Source organism: Stigmatopora argus, chromosome 2, assembly GCF_051989625.1.
Source record: "Stigmatopora argus isolate UIUO_Sarg chromosome 2, RoL_Sarg_1.0, whole genome shotgun sequence".
NCBI lineage: Eukaryota > Metazoa > Chordata > Actinopteri > Syngnathiformes > Syngnathidae > Stigmatopora > Stigmatopora argus.
In genome coordinates this window covers 1,299,641-1,322,368 of record NC_135388.1, presented here as the reverse complement: position 1 = coordinate 1,322,368, position 22,728 = coordinate 1,299,641, and the positions used below count along the sequence as shown (strand labels likewise).

Sequence of the window (22,728 nt, the reverse complement as noted above, 5' to 3'; positions counted from 1 at the left end):
ATTAGTAGATCAAGTGATATCGTTTCATTTGAGCTAAAAAACGTAATGCAGTTTTTAAAAATGTCTGTTTGTCTATGCTGTTTCTAACTGATGTGAATGTCTGATGTCATGTTTTACTGTCTTTGTTTAAAATACTCAAGTTTCAAGCACAAACCTATTTTGAAACAGTCATCTTTGTATTAATCGTTGACCCTATACTTCCGGTTCAGACTGCCAGTACACTGTGCACGACTGCCCCCTCATGCGTGCCATGTAAATACACGGACGACCATGGAGGACCCCGTGAAATAAATAACTTGTATTATTTGATCATGCCTGATTAATACAAAGATTACTGTGCAGTCGTCCAATGTATACGGCTAGTCTGAACCGGAAGGTGTAGGGTAAAAAAGGAAGTAAATGGTCTCGTTGCTCGAGAAGCTTTAATCTAGCTTTAGCCTAGCTACAAACGTTGCTCGTTGGTCGGGAAGCTTTAAGCTAGCCTTAGCTTAGCTTCAAAGCGCTCACAAAGGCGTGCTTGGCCAAACCGTGACCAAGTGGTTCATGTGTCCCATTTCAAGTGGGACGATAAACTTTGTGGAGCAAACGTGAAGCCGTGACCTCGACGATTGGACGTCATTTTCAACAAGCAACGTCGTGTTGTGCTAAGGGGAGCAGGTCAGGTCGCTTCTCAAATTCTAAGCTATGCTTTCTACTTGTATCTATATTCTATTTTTTAACATGCAGGTAAGAGTACTGCCCGTGTACTGTATGTTATTTACTTACTCAGAACAAAATTGCAACCGGTGTGCATGTTATTCTTTATTTCATGATTGACTTCCTAACACGGTGATCATTGGAACACGCTGTGTTGAATTATAAGAAGGAGAAAATCATTCTGAGTCTTTATAGAAATTTTCAACAAAAGCAAAGTCTGTCAGCCATTTTTGATCACTCAAACCAAAGACAACCAACATTTTTTTCTCCATGGAAATGACAAAGAAAAATTGGAATTTATTGTTTTATTGTCGTCATACGAGTACAACAAAGTGCCTTACAGGTACAGCCCAACCGCTCTGTTATAACATCACATACTACTCATACTACATACTACTATACTGTAAGTGGAACAGCTGCACAGTGTCCGACTCTGTTGAAGGCCAAATGCAGTTTCTTGAGTGAAATTTTGCCTTTTTTTCCTTGTTTTAGCAGGAAGCCCCATCAGACGATGCCGCGTGAAGCCAGAACGTGACAAATCCAGCGTGGGTCACTGAAGCAATACAAAGAAAGGCAATCTTCCAAAACGGTTCTCATCATGGCTAGCCACGACTTTTGCCGTTTTTGTCGTACACATTTGAGAGTCAACGGGAAGCTGACCAGTCCAACCAAGCTATTCCAATCAAACCAGGCATGTCACGGGGCCACCATTTGCCAACGTTTGGAAGAACTGGGCTTAACTTTAAAGAAAGACAGCTCCAGATCCAGCCGGATTTGTCAGGCGTGCGTCAGCCTGATCGGAAGGCTAGAGAGCGACTTAACCGTTTTCAGGAGGTGGCAAGAGGAAGAAAAAAACGGCAGTGCCGAGACCAGCCAAGAAGGAATCAGACCTCCCGAGTCAACTGAAGGGGCAAAAAAAGAAGATGACCCGACACATCCCCCAATTAAGGAGGAAAAAGATGATCCGGAACACCCCCACATTAAAGAGGAAGAGCTAGAACCCCCTGACGTTGAAGATGATGCTCTCCAACCCTTGAGTACAAAGAAGGAAAAGGAAGAGATGGACATCGGCCAGTTGCCGCTGACCGGCGTCTCCGTGAAAAGCCAAGCCAATGAGGACGATCCAACTGAGTGGCCACAGCTTCAAGGTTACAGTCTCAAGGGAGACCAGCACAGAGGACCGGCACCACACAACCTCGTAGCTCCTCTTTCTGATATGGAACGACCTTTGGGGGGTGCCGCAGGTAACGTTCTGCAGGCCACGTCCTCTCAGAAGGAGACAAATAATGGCAATGAGGACACTTCACCAAGGGCCCCGAAACCTCTTGAGCGCTCAGACGGTGGTAAAAGTTGTACTCAAAAATCTGCATTGGTAAGACGTAAAAGAAAACGCAAAGAAAGACGCTATAGTTGCTCACTCTGCGGTAAAAAGTTCCCCCAAAATGCAGATTTGGTAAGACACATGAGAACACACACTGGAGAAAAGCCATTCCATTGCCCTACTTGCGGTAAAAAATTCACTCAAAAAGTAAGTTTAGTCACCCATCTGAGTATACACACAGGAGAAAAACCCTTTTGTTGCTCCCATTGTAACAAATCATTTTCTCGAAAACAGAGTTTGGCACGACACACCATGACGCACATGGGAGAAAAACCCTTTCGTTGCTCAGTTTGTAGTCAGGCCTTCGCTCATAAGTCAAATTTGGTAGAACACATGAGAGCTCACAAAAGAGGACCGTCCCACGGTGAAGAGGAAGATAATCCGAAACAAAGCCACATTGAAGTGGATGATCCAGAACCCCTCCACATTAAAACGGAAGAGGATGATCCAAGACCTCCCCACACTCAAGACGCCTATCTGCATCCCTTTTGTACAAAGAAGAAAGAGGAAGACACTGACATCAGCAGGTTCCCACTGCCCTGCGTCTCTGTGAATAGAGAAGCCAATGAGGACGAACCACAGAATCAAGGTCACAGTCTAAAGGGAAACCACCGTGTAGGACCACCACCAGACAACCTTTTCGCTCCTCTGTCCGACAGTGACGATATGGAGGAACCTCTAATGAGGACTAATCACCACACTTCTCAAAGGACCCAGAGTTGCAGTCAAAAATCCACATTGATGAGACAGAAGAGAAATCACACAGCAGAAAAACGCTTTAGCTGCTCCGTTTGCAGTAAAAAATTCTCTCTAAAAACAGACTTGGTCCGACACATGAGAATACACACCGGGGAAAAGCCATTCAATTGCTCCACTTGCGGTAAAACATTCTGTCAAAAAGTAAGTTTAATCACCCATCTGAGTATACACACAGGAGAAAGGCCCTTTCGTTGCTCCCATTGCAACAAATCATTTTCTCGAAATCAGAGTTTAGTACGACACATGAGGACGCACACGGGAGAAAAACCCTTTAGTTGCTCGTTTTGTAGTCGAACGTTTACTCAGAAAACGAGCTTAGTAAAACACACTCGAACACACACCGGAGACAAACCTTTCAGTTGCTCCGTTTGCAACAAGACATTTTCGGAAAAACAGAATTTGTTAAGACATATGGGAACGCACCCGTGAAAAGCCCCAGAAGTTTGTGGTCAAAGATATTCTGAGCAGAGTAGTTTTATGTCAGAAGCAGATTTTTTGCATATATTTTCTACAGGTCATGATTTAGTCATCTTTGTAGTGTGTATCGTTTATTTGGCCTAAAACAGCTTGATGATATTCTGTTTGTCTGTGTTGTTTTCTCATAGAATAAAATATTTACATCTGAAGAAAAGAAAACATTTAATAGGCAGTATTAATATTTGAAGGGAGAAATGTGTCCATAACAAGGAAGTTGTATCTATTTTGTCGTCATGAGTATTTTTTTGTTGTTGCTACTAGTGTTAATGCTTGGAAGGAGCAAAACATCCAAATGTTGAAGCTTTGCTTGCAAGGAGACTGGACTGAACAAGAGGAGACACAAAACCAAGGTAGTTTATTTTATGTATGAAGAAGATCAAGTGTGTCTGTGTGTGTGTGTGTGCGTGTTTGTATAGTCATCTTTCTTCACATTATTTTACGTGGCCCGAAATATGCATTTTTGTTTCAGTTTGGCGATTTTCTTTCATGCGAGTAATTATTCTTGTCTTTGTGTGTGAGTTCTCATCAAATATGACGGACCAAAAAGGACAGAATGAAAAAAAATACATCTTTAAATACATTCTTGAATGTGTCATTCATTCATAAAAATGTGAATTCAATGAATCAAATGCTAAGTAACCTCATTCAATAAAACATCGGCTCATTTAATGAAAAAAAACATTATTGTTTCCCTCCTGTGTGAGTGCGCTGGTGTGTTTTTGGAGCGACAACGAAGCGCTTGACGACTCCTAAATTCGTGTCAACTTTAATCGTCAATGTTTGGGTCGTAAAAAGCCGAAAAAACTTCACTTAACTCCTCCGCTTGGGACACTAGGTGGCGTTTGTTTATTCCATCCCTCCTACTTAATTTGAGTTTGTTTTAGGGGCCCCGTGATAGGACGTTTATTATCGTAACTGGCATGAAAAGGATTAAAAAAATAGATAGATTAAATGTCCAATTTCATCAAGTATTTTGTGTGAGTTGACAACGGTATCTGCAACCGTCTCAGTACTCCAAGAGATATGCTGTGTAATTACTTCAGACGCCTGACAGGGGCGGTAATGCTCAATCTACTGCATTGCATGTCCCAAAAAATCTTTACTTTTCAGGCCCTTTTTCTTTTTAGAAGTGAACCAGTGGACAGCTTGCGACTGGATTCAGACTTGAAAGTTAAAGCGTCAAACTGAGGAAAAAACATTGAGAGTGGTGAGATCATTTGACACTTGCACTCATTTTTTCATCATTTATTGAAAGATGTTAGATCAACAAAAGAGTTGACGACAAACTAAAAAAACAGCATAGACATTATTTTCATAATTATAATATTGATGCTGGGGTAAGTTTTACAATTGGCTTTGGATTTGGGTCTGAGAAACTTGTGCGATCAATTTCAATGTTGATGTGCGAGTGACACTAAAACAAATTGGAAATGGCGGAAAACTTTTGAATCATTTGAAATAGATGTTTTTTATCTCTTCAGATACGCTGACATAAATAACTAACTCACACACACAAAATTTGAATTCAATAGTCGGCTTTAAAGCTGGCCATGGATGAATTTAGTCTGGAAACCAAACCTCGGTCAGTCACTAGTCACTGCTTTTCTCACCAACACACTCGTGTTTCCTAACCTGACACTTCCATGAAAATGTTTGCTCACAAACGAGACAGGAGAAGGGTTTTTCTCCAGTGTGTGTTCTTGTGTGACTTTTTAAGTTTCCTTTCCTGGAGAATTTCTGACCACAAATTGAGCAGACAAATGGTTTCTCACCAGTATGCATTCTAGTGTGTGTTTTTAAATCTCCCTTTTGAGTAAATCTTTGGGCGCAAACCGAGCACGAGAAAGGTTTCTCGCCGGTGTGCATTCTCGTGTGAATTTTGAGGTTTCCTTTTTTGGAGAATCGCTGACCACAAACTGAGCAGAAGAAAGGTTTGTCCCCAGTGTGGGTTCTTAGGTGGCACTTTAAAGATCCTTTCTGAGCAAACATTTGACCACAAACTGAGCAGGGAAAAGGTTTTTCTCCAGTGTGCGTCCTTCTGTGTTTCTTTAAATCTCCCTTTTGAGCAAAGCTCTGTCCACAAACCGAGCAGGAAAAGGGTTTCTCGCCAGTGTGCGTTCTCGTGTGCGTGACCAAATTTGCCTTCTCTGAGAATGTTTTACCGCACACGGAGCAGGCAAAGGGCTTCTCTCCGGTGTGCGTTCTCGTGTGTTTTTTTAAATCTCCCTTCTGAGCAAACCTTTGAGCGCAAACGGAGCAGGAGAAAGGTTTCTCACCGCTGTGTATTCTGGTGTGAACTTTCAAGTTACATTTTTTGGTGAATCTCTGACCACAAAACGAGCAGACAAAGGGTTTCTCTCCAGTGTGCGTTCTCGCGTGTGCTGTCAAATTGGACTTTTCGGAGAAGGCTTTAGCGCACACGGAGCAGGAAAAATGTTTCGGAGCCGCGTGTGACGTCGTATGGCTTTTCAAGCGAGCCTTTTTAGAAAAGTTTTTCCCACACTGAGAGCATTTCCAGCATTTGTTGTCACTGTGATCTGTTTTTTGACCCCCAGACTCTTCGCCATCATCATCATCATCAACGGTTTGAGGCAAGCACGACGTGGCGTCGTCACTGTCGGAAACCGGGGCCATAAGGCTTTCCGCTGGCGATCCCCCGTGGTGGTGGTGGTGGTCTCCGTCAGCTTCTGTTGAGCTGCTGCCTTTCATAGGCTCCGCCCTTCCGCTCTCCTCATTTAGACCTTCATCTTCAATGTTCAACTGGATGATCTCCTCTTCCTCCTTGATGACTCGATGGACTCGCAGCCAGTCTTCATGGTGAGGAGGCCAAGCCTGGATGAAGTGCTCCTCTGCCTCCTCTTTATTGTGAAGGAATTCTTCATCCTCTTCCTCCCCTTTTATGGGAAAGGACTCCTGTTCTCCGGGGTGACGAGCTTCACTGATGTCTGCAGGGAAGAAGGTAAGAAAAGTGCACAGTTTGGTGAATATGAAATCAAATGATGAAAATAGGCAAGAATCAAGTAATGGTACTAGCAGCTATGAAGGGCCCCAGCGTGTAGTTTTTAGGAATTTGCATTTAAACTTCAAGAAAATTACAGACTTTTTCATTTTTTAACACGAGGTAAATATTAAGATAATCATCACCTAAATAGCAGACTTTGGTGTAGGTTCAAAGTGTTAAATTAAAAGTAAATAAGGATCGAAACGAGTTTAAGAAGGGAAAGTCATTGCTTTAAGACTTTAAGAAGTCAACAAACCCGCCCCGCCGAGTCTCTTGTTGTTGAAAACGACATCCGGTTTTTGCTCCTCTTTTGCACCACAAAGTTCCTCGACCATCTTCACTACTTTTGTCTTTTCCGCGTACATTTTTCACACTTTGGACTCGGGCTGAATGTTCGTTTAGCGTCGCGCGTCTTTGTTAGCGGCTTAGCAAAGCTAAACAAAGCCGACTTCTCGGTCGCCTTACGATTTCATTTCCGGTTCACATTCGAAGCCCTCCGCTGCGCAATACTACCCCCCTCAGGCCATTAAGTACACCTACACGTGACTTTCTGATTGAACGGAATTAATTTACATTTACTGTCATTATACATGTTTAATGGCATTTCAAGTTGAAATGTAAGTGAATGGAAGAATCACCAATGTCAATAAACTGTACAGTCAAGCATATTAGAATATTTTGTGCCTAGTATTTCCACTTTCTGGGGAGAGCATGCGCAATGACGTCCTGCCCTGTGTGAACCGGCAGTTAAAAAGAAAGCGACAAGACTTGTTTTTAAAGAGTTGGTGGAAGGAACCGATAAAAGGCGTCCCTTTTATCGCCCAGACTTTGCGGGCTAGTTGTGTTTAGACAAGTTAACGTCAAGTGCGAGAGAAAAGTGGGAACAAATGTGCGCGAAAGGGACAGCAAGAGGCAGTGTTGCACAGCAATGTCGTGATGGTGTGAACCGGAAGCGAAAGCCAGTTGAACCTTATGAGGGATCGTTTAGCTCAGCCGCTATCAACGCTACGAACGCGAGCTCGAAGTGCGCAAAATGTGCGCGAGAAGGACAGCGGACGAACTTTGGGACGCAAAAGACGAGCCACCGAGTCGAAAACTGCAAGTGGTTTGGAAAAAACGGCCTAGGATCGAGCTCAGCAGATCAGGTTAGTTCACATCTCGCTTCTCGAGGAAATAAATCCATATTGCCGTCTCTGTTTACGTGTAAAAATCGTGAAATATGTTGCGGGCGATGCTATATTATCGACGCCATCTCCCAAGTGAGCTGAATTGGACGTCTGTCGCCGTCAGTGGCTCACATGCCGACGTTAGAGTTATATAAAAAAAACATAAATGTGAGTATATGTTTTATACACAGTAGTTATCCTAGAGTCGGCCCTTTTGAATTCATAATTCTGGGAAGATGGGGTGTTGGAGCCTATCCCAGCCAGCGATGGGCAGTCGGCAGGGGCCACCGTGGACGGGTTGCCAACAAGTGGCAGGATGATCCTTTATTCTTAAGAGAATAGGAAGTCCACAATTGGTCACAGGTCCCACTTTCGTTTTGACGGATTTGATGACTTGCACAGGATGTATTTGATATTCTTATTTGAAATGATATGTGTTTGTCACGTGATGCTGCCTCGCAGATGCCAGTGAAGCACCTCATCCCGAGCAGAAGTCCTCTATCATCAAAGAGGAGACCGAGGAGGAAGACAAGGAGGAGAAGGAGCATTTGATCCAGGTTCGGCACCCATGCGTGGAAGAGCGCCCGCAACAGCCTCACGTCAAAAAGGAAGAGGAAGCTTTGCCACAGATTCAAGATAAAGCGCAGGATGTTCTCTACGCTCCGCTGACGGGTGTTTCGTTAAAGGGTGAAGCCGAAGGTCCAGGGGAGGAGAGAAGAGAGGCGGAGCCTCCGAGAAGTAGCGGCAGCTCGACAGAAAGCAACGGATCGCCAGCAGGTGGCCTCATTGCTCCACTATCAGAACACGGCTCGTCGGACTATGATGAGGACGATGATGATGACGACGATGAAGAGTCAGAAGGTCCTAAAGGTGACAAAAAACGCTGGAAATGCTCTCAGTGTGGGAAAAGGTATTGCAACAAGTCTGTGTTGAAAATGCACCTGAAAACGCACACTGGAGAAAAACCTTTCGCCTGCTCGTCTTGCGCGAAAAGCTTCTTTCGAAAGCTTGACTTGGACAAACACACAAGAATACACACGGGGGAGAAACCTTTCGTCTGCTCAGTTTGTGGTCAGAGATTCACTGAAAAAGGACACTTGATCAGTCACACCAGGACGCACACTGGGGAGAAGCCTTACTCCTGCTTGGTTTGCGGTCAAAGATTTGCCCACAAAGGGGGTGTAAAAACACACACGAGAACACACACCGGGGAGAAACCCTTCCCGTGCGCCATTTGCGGTAAAAGGTTCAAGCAAAACAGTAACTTAAAAGCGCACACGAGAACCCACACCGGGGAGAAACCCTTCCCCTGTTCGGTTTGTGGACAAAGGTTTGCTCAAAAAGGAGATTTAAAAAAACACACAAGAACACACACGGGCGACAAACCCTTTTCCTGCTCGATTTGCGGCCAACGATTCACCGAGAAGGGAAAGATCAAGCGACACTTGAGGACGCACACTGGTGAAAAACCTTTCTCCTGCTCCATTTGCGAACAAAAATTCACTCACAAGACAAACCTAATAAGACATGCCATGACACACACTGGTGAGAAACCTTTCTCCTGCTTGGTTTGCGGTCAAACATTCACTCGAAAGTATCGGTTTAAGAAGCACAAATGCGCCGGCGCAAAGAGCAGTGCCCGATAAAAATGTGTTGAGAATTAGCAGTTGTGCTAACACACTTCTTGCAAATCATGTTCACTTGTTTTCTTTTTTTAAGGTAGGATAGTATAAAATGAAACTTATTAAATTATGTTGGATGTTGGAGATTTTGTATTGCATTTATTGAAAGCTGTTTAATTGAATGGTGCCCGACTTTGTAATATTGCCAAATTTAACATCATTATCCATACAATTGCTACATATTAAATATATTTCAGGTACAGTGATTCTTCTTACTTTAAGCTATATATGCATGTGTTATCTTTTCTCTTGCCAGATAAATAAAGATTGGCTAAAAATAGTAGTGTTAAACTGTTAATGTTCTCCCACAGAAGTGTAGCTGGCATTAACCAATAAATGAAGCTGAGCACGATCAAATAATTGCTTCCAGCCCTTCCCAGTTGAAATGGATTGGACGTCTATTGCCGTCATGAAGTGTTTTCAACATCAATTTGCTTTTTTAAACTACCACAACACAAAAGTGTGACCTGTGATAGCAGTGAATGAGCTCGGCTAAGAACTGTTAAACATTTCGCTAAATTATTTCGCTCACGTCGTTATCTTTGGGTGTAATTGCACCCTCCGGACTGAGCGCGGCAGGATTGTGCCAAAATGGCACGCTCGCTCTTTCGTCTGCCGGAAGTAAAACATGGAAAGAAAGCGTGCTAGCAAGACGGCCTCGCGTGAAATACAACACACATTTAGCAGTTTATGCGGCTAGAATTTCCTTCTCAAAACTCAGCACATATATCTGCTTATTGATGTTGGAATAATTTCGCCTCGGTGCTCGTTAAAGCTTCAAGTTAAAGTTCTCCTGCGCCATTCGGCTCGCTTTGAAGCGTTAGCGTGTGAAAATGTGCAAAGTGCAAATGCTGCGAGCTTTGCTCAAGCAGCGACTAAGCGCCGCCGTCGAAGAGGTCGTGGTGGTCTTTGAAAGAACCATCGCCGAGTACGAGGAGGAGCTTTGTCGGACCAAAGAGGAGAACGCCAGACAACGTCAACTGCTTGATGCCGTTTTGAAGAAGCCCGCAGCTCAATTGCGCCTGCAAGGTTAGTTCTAGACCCCGGGTGGCCAAGTCCGGTCCTCGAAAGCCCCTATCCGGTCTGTTTTCCATGTCTGCCTCCACCAACAGACCTGAATTAAATCATCGGGATGAAGCTAATGGACAGCTTGCTGATTAGTTGATCATTTGATTCAGGTATGCTAGAGGAGGGAGATAAAGAAAACACCCTGAATAGGGAGGTGCTCTCAAGGATCGGACTTGGCAACCCTTATCTAGAGTCTAGATCAGGGGTCGGGAAAACCCTTTTCGACAGAGAGATAGCATAGCTGTCAATACATATACATGTAAATATGGAAGATTATAGCCGAAGGCTAATTTCCATCTTTAGTCCCTTGTGCAGGTTGATATTAAAAACGCAAGATAAAATCAACAGGGAAAAACACTTAAAGTACAAAAATACTCTTTGCTTATTCTTTTGACATGACAATGTTATGCTGCTAATTGATAGGTTCAATTGGAGGCAAAACAATTATTTAAATAGCCAGAAATAAAAAAAATGAAAAAAAAACAAGTTTAATACAACTATGAGTAATCAAACACTTTCTTGCCACATGCAGAAAACGGCGAGGAAGATCTTCGTCTGGAGCAGCGGGAGCGCAGCGGCCAAGCGCAGCGGAAAGAACCCCAACCAGAACCCGTACACATCAAAGTGGAAGAGGGTGGAGATCATCTTCAAGAAGCGGACTTATCCGCGTACCGCATCGTCGTGAAAAGCGAAGATGACGAGGACAAATGTCAGCTGCGCCCCGCCGGCAGCCCGGCTCTGCCCTCAGACGGCCCCGATACGGCGTCCGACGCCGAGGACGAACCCTCCCGGATCGAGGCGGCGGGACGGGCCGATGGCGGCCACGCCGAGTGCTCCCAATGCGGCAAGACGTTCGGGAACAAGCGCAACCTGAAACGCCACATGAGGTGCCACACGGGAGAGAAACCTTTCCTGTGCTCGCATTGCGGCAAAAGATTCTCCCGCAAGGATTACTTGATCACGCACACCCGAAAACACACGGGAGAAAAACCCTTTTCCTGCTCGGTCTGCCACTCCAGCTTCACCTTCCAGTCGGCGTTATTCCAGCACATGGAGACGCACTTTGGGGAGAAGCCGCAATGCCCGCAGTGCGACAAGACCTTCGGCAACAAGCGCAACCTCATCCGGCACATGCGGCGTCACACGGGGGAAAAACCCTGCGTCTGCTCCTTCTGCGGCGAGCGCTTCTCCCTCAAGAGAAGCCTGCTGCGACACATCCGGACGCACATCGGAGAAAAAACCTTCTCCTGTTCCGTCTGCCACACCACCTTCTGCTATCAGTCGGGTTTGAGTAAGCACATGAAAAAACACGCCGACGAGAGCACGCCGCTCCAGTGCGCGTGATTCCTTCCCCGCGACTTCCAGGCGGTCGCACAAAAGACAAGATCTTGGGAACCGTTTTTGATGGAGAGAACCATAGACAATTCAGATTTTCAGATGTTATTGCTTGAGCACTCTGAAGTCAAAATACATGAAAATGTGGGCTTTTTTGTCATTTCACCACTTTTAAAGTTGATAAGAAGTCTAAATTATTTTGTCAACATTGTTATGCTATTGTTAATCAATGAGTATGCTTGCAGAAGAGTCTAATTTAAAAACAAGATGATTAAAAGGGCGCTTGTGGTAGCGTCAATGCCACATTGCCGACGTGACGCTCCTATTGGTGCGTTCGGGACTCGGCTCTCTCGCCACATTTTAGCTCACAGGTTAGCTCAGAACCACATGCACCCATCCAAAGAGCCACACATAGCTCTGGAGCCGTAGCTTCCCTACCCCTGGACTAAAGTGTATTGAATACACCGCGTGTGTCATTGATATTGTGCATGCGGTCTGCTGTGAAAAGTTGTGATGTCACCACTGTAGAATAGCTTTCTTTTGTCATGTATTTTAACACACTTCTCAAATGCATCGAGCGCAAACTGTGTTTCAATGAAGACCTCAAATATTGCCTTACTATACATGGTCTTTTTTTTAAAGAGCCTTACTATACATGGTCGTTTTTTCTTTTAAAAAAAGCCTTACTTTACATGGTCTTTTTTTTTTTAAAGCCTTACTATACATGGTCGTTTTTTAAGAAAAAATCCGTACTATACATGGTCATTTAAAAAAAAGAAGCCTTATTATACATGGTCATTTTTTAAGAAAAAAGCCTTACTATACTATGTCGTTTTTTAAAGAAAAAAGCCTTACTATACTATGTCGTTTTTACGAAAAACGCCTTACTATATATACTATATGTTTTGACGAAAGTTTGGCGACACTCTTTTTCCTTGTCGACGATAATGTCAAATATTTATTCATCTTATTAGACGTGCTTCATAACTGAGCAAAGAATACCCCGAGATTTGGTACAAACGTAAAGCTGGCATGCAAAATGACTAGAATGGCTGGACATCGTAAGGCTTTTTCTTTAAAAAAAAGTGGTCTATGTAAAGTAAAGCTTTTATTTGTTTAAAAAATAAATACTATGTATATATAGTCAGGCTTTTTTCTTAAAAAAAACGACATAGTATAGTAAAGCTTGTTTCTTTAAAAAACGACATAGTATAGTAAGGCTTTTTTCCTTAAAAATGACCATGTATAGTAAGGCTTTTTTTCTTAAAAAACGACATAGTATAGTAAGGCTTTTTTTTCTTAAAAAAACGACATAGTATAGTAAGGCTTTATTTCTTAAAAACGACATGGTATAGTAAGGCTTTTTTCTTTAAAAACGACATAGTATAATAAGGCTTTTTCTTAAAAAAACGACATAGTATAGTAAGGCTTTTTTCTTAAAAAACGACATAGTATAGTAAAGCTTGTTTCTTTAAAAAATGACATAGTATAGTAAGGCTTTTTTCTTTAAAAAACGACATAGTATAGTAAGGCTTTTTCTTTAAACAATTGACCATGTATAGTAAGCCTAATCTCATCTCATTTTCTGAACTGCTTTATCCTCATTAGGGTAGCGGCGGATGCTGGAGCCAATCCCAGCTGTCTCCAGGCCAAAGGCGGCGGACATCCTGAATCGGTGGCCAGCCGATCTTGGGGTACAAGGAGACGGAAAACCAGGCACACTGTATAGTAAGGCTTTTTTCCTTAAAAATGACCATGTATAGTAAGGCTTTTTTTTCTTAAAAAAACGACATAGTATAGTAAGGCTTTTTTCTTAAAAAAACGACATAGTACAGTAAGGCTTTTTTTCTTTTAAAAAACGACATAGTATAGTAAGGCTTTTTTTCTTAAAAAAACGACATATTTCCACTTTCAATATGGCGGGGCGATGTGGGCGTGGCCTATCTTCAAGGCAGCGGTATAAATCAAGTACATGCGCAGTGCCTCGTCTTCTCCAACAGCCATGTCCATGCTGATGGCCGTGTAGCACGCCAACGAGGTATTTACTGGCCTACGTGCATTTTTATCACGCTACCGGCAGATTTTTTAGGAATCAATTGAGCAAAACTGACAACAAATCTGTTAGGTTTATCATTATTATAGATGTGTATCAATATTATTATATTATATGTACTTGCAACGAAGAGTAATTGACATTAATACAAAGGGCATTTTAATGCATCTCTTGCAAAAGTGAGGACTGTGGTTCGCATCAAGAGGACTGGGAATGGCCTTGGGCAGGATGGGTTCACAACAATAACGGTGGACTGTTTTTCGGCTTCGGAAGAGGAGTCCACAACAAACGGTCTTGGGAACAGTGGACTGTTTTGGCTTTGCAGGTCGGGTCCACAACTGGCGCTCTTGAGAGAATTCGACAGACCTACAATTGTTTTGATGACTGTGACAAAATGTTATGAAACTCTAAATATGTTTACAATTCTGTGGGGCATGGCGTGAAAATCTTATGAATAAAGTAGCGAGCGAGACCTCGAGTTGTTAGAATGATCTAGGCTACATACGTGGATGGATGTATTTCTATTCTTGCAAGAATTAAACAAAGATATGACTTCAGATGCCTCTTTTATTGTGAATTTGGAAATACAAAGGATTATTCCAACATAGTATAGTAAGGCTTTTTTCTTAAAAAGAACGACATAGTATAGTAAGGCTTTTTTTCTTAAAAAACGACATAGTATAGTAAGGCTTTTTTCTTCAAAATGACATAGTATAGTAAGGCTTTCTTTTCCTTAAAAATGACATAGTATAGTAAGGCTATTTTTCTTTAAAAACGACATAGTATAGTAAGGCTTTTTTTCTTACAAAACGACATAGTATAGTAAGGCTTTTTTTCTTAAAAAACGACATAGTATAGTAAGGCTTTTTAAGACACTGCAGTTATTTTGGAACTGTTTGATTCTGACCGGACGTGGATAAACAAGAGTGGCTAACATTTACACTTGTTGTAATTGTGCCCCAAAGAGGTTTTCTTTACTGTTGTGCTTGGTTTTGACAGCATTGCAACAAATTGATGATAATAAAAATAGAGTTTAGGTATTCATTGAGTTGTTGTTCAAAACCAAAAATAAAGTCGACAGCAGGTAAAAAAGCAACGAGTTAGTGATCGTGAAATCGTCCCAAAGCATTCTATTAGGGACTTACAATGATATGCTGTGATTTATTTCACTGGAATTTCTTTCAGTTAGTGGCTTGTTACTCAATTTGTTTCTATCTCTAGCCATCGGGGTGATATGAGATGCTGGGCTGATGATGAGCTAGTAAAACTGTTGCTATTTGAAATTGGGCGACATGATTTTTTAAATAAATGAACAGGTATAGTAAGGATTTTTTTTTTTAAATGACCATGTATTGTAAGGCTTTTTTTAAAGACCATGTATAGTGAGGCATTTTTCTTAAAAAAAATGACCGTGTAAAGCTTTTTTCTTAAAAAAAAACTGTATGAAAATGAAAAATGATCATGATTAGTAAGGATTTTTTCTTAAAAACAAAACCATGTATAGTAAGGCTTTAAAAATGACCATGTATACTAAGACTTTTTTTTTTAAATGATCATGTAAAATAAGTAAATGTATAGTCTCATTTCATCTCATTTTCTGAACCGCTTTATCCGCATTAGGGTAGAAGGAAACAAAGGTGGATGGATTTTATGTACAAAAAAAAAATATTTTGGGTGAGTAAAATGTGGCTATATTCCTAAATAATATTTCAATTGTATGAGGTTATTATTGATGTTTTTTTTATATGTGTCGCATAATACACGTTAGTATTATGAAAACAATGTACTTTTATGTGTCTATTTTTGATACGTATTACTACCCATGTCAGAGTTCAAAGGTCGGCTCCACCCTTCAAAATGGCAAATGAGCCAGCTGCCAGTCCTTTGGTAGACTGCAGGCAGCTCAGAAGTGACGATTTACCGAAGAAAGACCCGATCAAGTTCTCACAGGACACGGTACGTTGTCATTTGGGGATTTCGAAGCCCCAGTTCTCATTTGAAGAGTGCTTTATGACGGTAGTAGCATGCTTCGATCGAGTGATGTGGCCCAACGTGGATGATGCAGACAGTCAAATGTTTGCAAACAAATTGGCTACATTGCGTTAGCTACAGCTCTTAATGTTTCATTCCATTGTGTGTTTCAGTTCCTCAACGAACACGGATTGCTTGGGAAACATCAAGAATAGGGCCATAACAGCCAAAAAGGAGCAACTTGTCGACGCCATAACGAGCTGTTTGTCAGCAAAGTGAGTCATTTTTTTTTTAAATAGTAGTTTCTATTTACTATATCCGTGTCATCATTAAATATCAGCGTTCGGTATTCACGGCTTTGCTAAATTAGCTTGTTTTTCATTATGGTACATTCCAATTTTGAATGAAAACACTAACTGGCTTGGCGTTGATTATTTTTTTAAATAGCAACAATTTGTGTGGATAACTCACACCCACATAAATGCCATCAGTGGAAGTGTAAGGAATAAACGGTACACTTTTATAGAATATAGACATTTCCCTTCACTTTCTTAAAGGAAGACCTCAGGGCTTGGACCTTTTCATTTTTATTATTTATTTTAAATGCGTTTGAGACATTCAGTCAACAAAAGTGCAGGGGCCATTTTTCACTTGAGTTTAAACATATGATAAAATAACAATTTTCCCTCATTATAGGTCTCCAAACTGGTCCTCGAGGGCTGCTGTGGGTGCAGGTTTTGGTTCCAACAGATCCAACATTAACAGTTTAACCAATGAGGTTTCTGCTGAAAAAAAGAATCACTTGAATGCAATCCAGTGATTGTACTACTAGGATACCAGATTAGAATGAAAACCTGCACCCTCCGCTGCCCTTTCTGGAATAGTTTGGGGACCACTGGTCAAATTGGTTAAATGAGCAATTCTATAATCATGCTGTGTTTTGTAGAGGTTTAAAGCCACGGATGGACACGGACGGTGGAAGAGGTGACAGCTGTCAAGAAGTCAAGGCAAAGGTTGTGGATGATGTAGGACCCAAGTGTTTCAGGTGATTTATTTTCTTGTAATGTGTACTAAACTTACTCATTGTGTATCTTGCTTCTCTTCAGTGTCCGCCCAAGTTGACCAAATCAACGCTGAAGAAAGATGACCAGACAAACTTCCCCAAAAAGGGTGACATTGGTGGACGGCACACTATTTGACAGCAACATCCCCTCAGGTACTTGTCATTATAGAGCAGGTGTCTCCAACTCTGGTCCTCGGGGTCCCTATCCAGTATGCTTTCCATATCTCCCACCACATTTGAATCAAATGATCAAGATCCTGATTAAGGTGTGATGGAGGACATGGAAAATAAACTGGACTGGGGCCCCTGAGGACTGCAGTTGGTTATTTATTTTCTTGTAATGTGTACTAAACCTACTCATTGTGTATGTTGCTTCTCTAAAGTGTCCACCCAAGTTGACCAAATCAACGCTGAAGAAAGATGACCAGACAAACTTCCCCAAAAAGGGTGACATTGGTGGACGGCACACTATTTGACAGCAACATCCCCTCAGGTACTTGTCATTATAGAGCAGGTGTCTCCAACTCTGGTCCTCAGGGTCCCTATCCAGTATGCTTTCCATATCTCCCACCACATTTGAATCAAATGATCAAGATCCTGATGAAGGTGTGATGGAGGACATGGAAAATAAACTGGACTGGGGCCCCTGAGGACTGCAGTTGGAGATCCCTCTTATAAAGACATTTTTAAGTCACCCAATATTTTTTCCTCCTAGGCCTTTAATATTGTGTGACTTCTTTTGCAGTGGGATGGAGGCCTGCTGACTGAGGAAAAGAGAGCCTTTCTGATGTTGGTAAAACATAACTTTTTTTTTTTTACTTAACTAATCCTGGACTTAGTCTGTGTTGACCCTCTTTTTTTATTTTCCAGAATGCCAAGAAGAGATTCTTTGTCCATGAACAGCAACACATATTGAAATGCTAGCTGGCTTATGTGGAAAAATAAAAGTTCTTGAAATGTACATTTGCATTCTTTTTTGCTAGTTATATGAAGAAAAAACAAGTGGCTTGACATTTGAAAGTTTTTATTCAAAGATATACATTCGTATCGACAAGAGTAAAACATGTTGAAATTTTTCTAACACTTAGGCAAAAAACAGTTTTTTTAAATTTAAAACACTTAGAAATATTTCAACATACACTTAGAAAAATTTCAACTGGACTTATAATAAAAAAAATCAACAACACTTAGAATATAAACACCAAAAATTAAAGGAAAAAAAAGACCATTAAGGGTCTTGGGTCTTTTTTCTCCAAGTGTTTTAACAAAGACAAATGACACTCAAATCTCTTTTATTAAAATTTCTGACTGAAGAAAAGACGTGAGATCCTCTTTACCTTAAGGATCTGGTCACCATGAGCCAGAAAACTGGACTTTACCTAAGAGGAGGGAGAGTAAATTTAGTCAATAAAATAGATCTGGATGAATACTTGGATATTCGACAATAAACTAACCTCTCAGAAGACTGCATTCAGAGATGAGGCATCACTTGGAGACCCTCCAAAGTCTGGACCTGATGTTAGCATATATAGACACTGGAGATTCAACAAATAGACTTACATTTTTGTTGTTAAATCTAGTTTTACCTTGATGAGAAGACCAAAGATGATGCTAAACGGGGAAAATTTCATTTAACAACGCTATTTAGGAGTTGCCAAACAACTAATACAGGAAGAGACGCCACATCATGCAAGAGAGGCATCATCTTCAAGTGGGCAACCTGGGAAGATCACCTGGAGATGATGTGTGCAAAAAAAAAAAAGAAGAAGCAAAAGTTAGCATATATAGACACTGGAGATTCAACAAATAGACTTACATTTTTGTTGTTAAATCTAGTTTTACCTTGATGAGATGACCAAAGATGATGCTAAATGGGGAAAATTTCATTTAACAACGCTATTTAGGAGTTGCCAAACAACTAATACAGGAAGAGAAATCTTACAGAGTTCAGAGACGCCACATCATGCAAGAGAGGCATCATCTTCAAGTGGGCAACCTGGGAAGATCACCTGGACATGGACCTGATGTATGCAAAAAAAAAAAAGAAGCAAAAGTTGTCATATACAGAGAATGGAGATTCAACAGATGAGATTAGTTTGACCTGTAACCTCAAGGGTTTGAGTGTCCTGGGGCACACGGAAAGAGCTGCATCTTGATTTAACCACGCTATTTGGGAGTTCACAAACAATTATTGCATGAAAGAGAAATCTTACAATAAATGATCAAGCTAAAGAATGAAAATAAGTTAGTGAGTGCTCCGTGCTAATTTCCCTTTTCCAGACAAGGCGATTAAATATACAGACTGAAGTTAACAGCTAGGAAAAAGTTGGCTTAACAATTTTTGATTAAAATGATTTGTTTAGCACTCGCAGTGAAAACTATCAGTACATACATCATTTTGGAGTGAGCCTTTACCTAACAAACTGTCCGTTCATATCTCGGCTTTGTTTGAATCCACTAAAAGTCTTTTAAACACGACTCGACAATGGAGAAAACAGACTGTAGATCTCTTAGTATTGACATCAAGACGACGCTTGACGTGGTCAAATGGAAAGCGTTGTCGTGACGCTAATGCTAAGATAGCTTGTCACATGTGGCACAGAGCCCAAACTTAAATCGTCGACGGTGCGGTCAACCTGGCATTAAACTTACAGATTTGTTGGCGGTTTGGCTCAATTGATTCCTAAAAAATCTGCCGGTAGCGTGATAAAAATGCACGTAGGCCAGTAAATACCTCGTTGGCGTGCTACACGGCCATCAGCATGGACATGGCTGTTGGAGAAGACGAGGCACTGCGCATGTACTTGATTTATACCGCTGCCTTGAAGATAGGCCACGCCCACATCGCCCCGCCATATTGAAAGTGGAAATATGTCGTTTTTTTAAGAAAAAAAGCCTTACTATACTATGTGGGTTTTTTTAAAGAAAAAAAGCCTTACTATACTATGTGGGTTTTTTTAAAGAAAAAAAAGCCTTACTATACTATGTGTTTTTTAAGAAAAAAGCCTTACTATACTATGTCGTTTTTTAAGAAAAAAAGCCTGACTATACTATGTCGTTTTTAAAGAAAAAAAGCCTTACTATACATGGTCATTTTTAAGGAAAAAAGCCTTACTATACTATGTCATTTTTAAAGAAAAAAAGCCTTACTATACTATGTCGTTTTTTAAGAAAAAAAGCCTTACTATACTATGTCGTTTTTTAAGAAAAAAAAAAGCATTATTATACTAAGTCGTTTTTTAAGAAAAAAAGCCTGACTATACTATGTCGTTTTTAAAGAAAAAAAGCCTTACTATACATGGTCATTTTTAAGGAAAAAAGCCTTACTATACTATGTCGTTTTTTAAGAAAAAAAGCCTTACTATACTATGTCGTTTTTTAATAAAAAAAAGCCTTACTATACTATGTCGTTTTTTAAGAAATAAAGCCTTACTATACTATGTCGTTTTTTAAGAAAAAAAGCCTTACTATACTATGTCTTTTTTTGAGAAAAAAAGCCTTACTATACTATGTCGTTTTTAAAGAAAAAAAGCCTTACTATACATGGTCATTTTTAAGGAAAAAAGCCTTACTATACTATGTCGTTTTTGAAGAAAAAAAGCCTTACTATACTATGTCGTTTTTAAGAAATAAAGCCTTATTATACTATGTCGTTTTTTAGGAAAAAAAACCTTACTATACATGGTCGTTTTTTAAAGAAAAAAAGCCTTACTATACTATGCAGTTTTTTTTAAGAAAAAAGCCTTACTATACTATGTCGTTTTTTACGAAAAAAGCCTGAATAAACTATGTCGTTTTTTAAAGAAAAAAGCCTTACTATACTATGTCGTTTTTTACGAAAATAGCCTTACTATACTATGTCCTTTTTTTACCAAAAAAAGCCTTACTATACATGGTCGGTTTTTTTTAGAAAAAAGCCTTGATCATGAGTCTGTTAATATATTTAATTAATGTAAGGAGATATCCCAACATTTTTTTCAATAACAACAAAACAATCGTCACCCAATTGCTCCGTAAAGAGAGCCGAGTGTCATTGACTTGATATCCATAAAGTGTCATTTGTCCTAGTTGTCTTTCCGTCCACTATTCCGTTTGCAGCTCCGTTCCAGCGCATTTATTTTGTCAAATCAAACGCGTCCCCATAAATAACTTCTCCCCGATATTCCAAAACATTCCCACTAAAATGGACTCCAACCAATTTAAATCACCCATCGTCACGCTTTCTACTCACCGTTTTTCACACGGAATCGTCGCCAGCTATTTTTAGCTAGCTTAGCATGTTAGCTGCTAACAAAGGGTCCGTTTTGGTGGCATCGCCTCGCGATTATTTGGTGATTATCGTGGCGAAATGTGCGCTAAAATGGTGAAAGAAGAGTCGGATGGTCAACTTGGTTGGAAGGAAGAACCAAACGAGCGTCCGGAAGCTCTGGGCAAGAAGCGATTTGGTTTCTACGCTGCAGGTTGCTTTATGTCCTACTTTAATGTTCCGTGCGTGTGACTGGACCCGACATTCACCCATAAAGTACCCACATGCATTTTCTATGAAATCCAAGAAAAAACTACTATCAACTGTGTGGTCCTCGGAAGCGGATTCCATTGTTTTTGCTCGCCATACAAAAAAATAGAATTTCTTAAACTAAGTTGAAAAGGTCATTTGAACAATTTAAAAAGTGTTTTTTGAAGTATTCCTGGTACATAAAACAATATTAATAATTGTTACTGAGATATTTCAATAAAAAAATGACAGCCATTTTTAGTCACTTACACTAAAGGTTAAGCTATCATACACTAATATATATTTATATATATATATATATTAACCCTTACCGGGCACTCATTTCTGCCATTGGCTCCTTTTGACTGGGACGGGCGAGTGTATGTTGGATCAAATGCCATTTTGTATTTGCCAATAATCCAAAACATCCTGTTGGTTTCTTTTTTTCCATCAGATTATTTTTACCCCGAGCAGAACGAGCCGGATTCCCCCGACGTCAAACACGAAGACCTCCACGTCACACCGTCGGATTCCCGCTGCGTGAAAGAAGAACGGCAAGCCGATGTCGCCGATTTCTCGCCGGTCGACGTCATCGTGAAGACCGAAGAGGACGAAGGCATCGTCGACCGACGCCGACGCTCCCAAGCGGACGAGCTCTTGCCGCCGCTTTCGGAAAGCGACGACCTAACGTCCCACTCGTCCGACGCGGGTGACGGCGAACCCTCGAAAAGCGATGGCAAACGCTGGAAATGCTCCCGGTGCGACAAAACCTTTGACGCCAAGTATACTTTGAAAATCCACACGAGAATCCACACGGGAGAAAAACCCTTTACCTGCTCGGTTTGCGGTAAAACGTTCACTCAGCGGGGACATTTGGGAACACACTCGAGAAAACACACCGGTGAGAAACCTTTCGTCTGCTCGTTTTGCGGGAAAAGTTTCTCCGGGAAGGGGAATTTAAGAACGCACACCAGGACGCATACGGTGGAGAAACCGTTCGCCTGCACAGTGTGTGGCAAAAAATTCTCCATTAAGGGAAACTTGCGGACACACACCAGAATTCACACTGGGGAAAAACCTTTTGTCTGCACCATTTGCGGTAAAAGGTTCTCCCAAAAGCCAAATTTGATCACACATGCCAGGACACACACGGGAGAAAAACCTTTTGCCTGCTCCATTTGCCGTACGACATTCTCGACAAAGGACGGTTTGATCCGGCACACAAAAACACACACGGGAGAGAAACCTTTTCCGTGCCTGGTTTGCGGGAAAAGATTCTCACAGAAGCCAAATTTGGCGACGCATTTACGAACGCATGACGGGGAGAAAGATTCACCTCAGTTTGTGGTAATGGATTCGATCTGAAGACAAAGGACAACCTGATGAAGTTTTTCTTCTTCATTGGTGTGGACTTTATTGTCTCAAGTTGTGGATAGTTGTCTGTGATCTCAAATAAATTTCTGGAGTATTTCCATTGGGATGCGGGTCACTTTTTCAAGTCACTTCCTTGTTATTTTAATTAATGGTCAACCGCTTTGGAGTGGGAGGAGCGGACGAATGGTCATTTAAATAAATTGGGTG

General features: G+C 41.1%; 4 protein-coding genes and 2 long non-coding RNA genes across 15 annotated transcripts; 4 read left to right on the top strand and 2 right to left on the bottom strand.

Moving 5' to 3' along the window:
* Nucleotides 1-226: 226 nt before the first annotated feature.
* Nucleotides 227-4,171, top strand: LOC144070717 (uncharacterized). 2 transcript variants are annotated; one of them, XM_077595151.1, is made up of 2 exons: nt 227-657; nt 1,192-4,171. In XM_077595151.1, exon 2 carries the CDS (start codon nt 1,295-1,297, stop codon nt 3,263-3,265), a length of 1,971 nt encoding a protein of 656 aa, XP_077451277.1. In that variant the 5' UTR covers nt 227-657; nt 1,192-1,294; the 3' UTR covers nt 3,266-4,171. The 2 variants fall into 2 exon arrangements, with proteins under 2 accessions (XP_077451277.1, XP_077451276.1); XM_077595150.1 differs by having other exon boundaries at nt 1,189-4,171.
* A 371-nt stretch (nt 4,172-4,542) lies between these two features.
* LOC144070722 (uncharacterized) lies at nt 4,543-6,754 on the bottom strand. Its single transcript, XM_077595156.1, has 2 exons — nt 6,571-6,754; nt 4,543-6,258 (listed from the first exon to the last, which is right to left on the bottom strand). Exons 1-2 carry the CDS (start codon nt 6,677-6,679, stop codon nt 4,904-4,906), a joined length of 1,464 nt encoding a protein of 487 aa, XP_077451282.1. The 5' UTR covers nt 6,680-6,754; the 3' UTR covers nt 4,543-4,903.
* Nucleotides 6,755-7,098: 344 nt separating this feature from the next.
* On the top strand, nt 7,099-14,175 carry LOC144092913 (uncharacterized). The gene is made up of 4 exons (XM_077626081.1): nt 7,099-7,459; nt 7,943-9,117; nt 9,987-10,191; nt 10,763-14,175. The coding sequence occupies exons 1-4, from the start codon at nt 7,348-7,350 to the stop codon at nt 11,572-11,574; spliced, it is 2,304 nt and encodes a 767-aa protein (XP_077482207.1). The 5' UTR covers nt 7,099-7,347; the 3' UTR covers nt 11,575-14,175.
* Nucleotides 14,176-15,444: 1,269 nt separating this feature from the next.
* Nucleotides 15,445-17,613, top strand: LOC144070743 (uncharacterized). Of its 7 annotated transcripts, none has more exons than XR_013299449.1 (7): nt 15,445-15,574; nt 15,763-15,864; nt 16,536-16,602; nt 16,696-16,805; nt 17,036-17,145; nt 17,398-17,441; nt 17,523-17,613. It is a non-coding gene; the product is annotated as an uncharacterized LOC144070743 (long non-coding RNA). The 7 variants fall into 7 exon arrangements; XR_013299450.1 differs by having other exon boundaries at nt 16,536-16,614; nt 17,036-17,099; XR_013299448.1 differs by having other exon boundaries at nt 16,536-16,614; nt 17,036-17,099; nt 17,398-17,445.
* A 205-nt stretch (nt 17,614-17,818) lies between these two features.
* LOC144070744 (uncharacterized) lies at nt 17,819-19,546 on the bottom strand. Of its 3 annotated transcripts, XR_013299453.1 has the most exons (7): nt 19,387-19,546; nt 18,754-18,818; nt 18,595-18,673; nt 18,469-18,519; nt 18,239-18,385; nt 18,107-18,165; nt 17,819-18,031 (listed from the first exon to the last, which is right to left on the bottom strand). It is a non-coding gene; the product is annotated as an uncharacterized LOC144070744 (long non-coding RNA). The 3 variants fall into 3 exon arrangements; XR_013299452.1 differs by lacking the exon at nt 18,469-18,519 and having other exon boundaries at nt 18,213-18,263; XR_013299454.1 differs by lacking the exon at nt 18,469-18,519 and having other exon boundaries at nt 18,239-18,263.
* Nucleotides 19,547-20,716: 1,170 nt separating this feature from the next.
* LOC144070732 (uncharacterized) lies at nt 20,717-22,625 on the top strand. Its single transcript, XM_077595175.1, has 2 exons — nt 20,717-21,112; nt 21,602-22,625. Exons 1-2 carry the CDS (start codon nt 21,001-21,003, stop codon nt 22,510-22,512), a joined length of 1,023 nt encoding a protein of 340 aa, XP_077451301.1. The 5' UTR covers nt 20,717-21,000; the 3' UTR covers nt 22,513-22,625.
* The last annotated feature ends 103 nt before the right edge of the window (nt 22,626-22,728 follow it).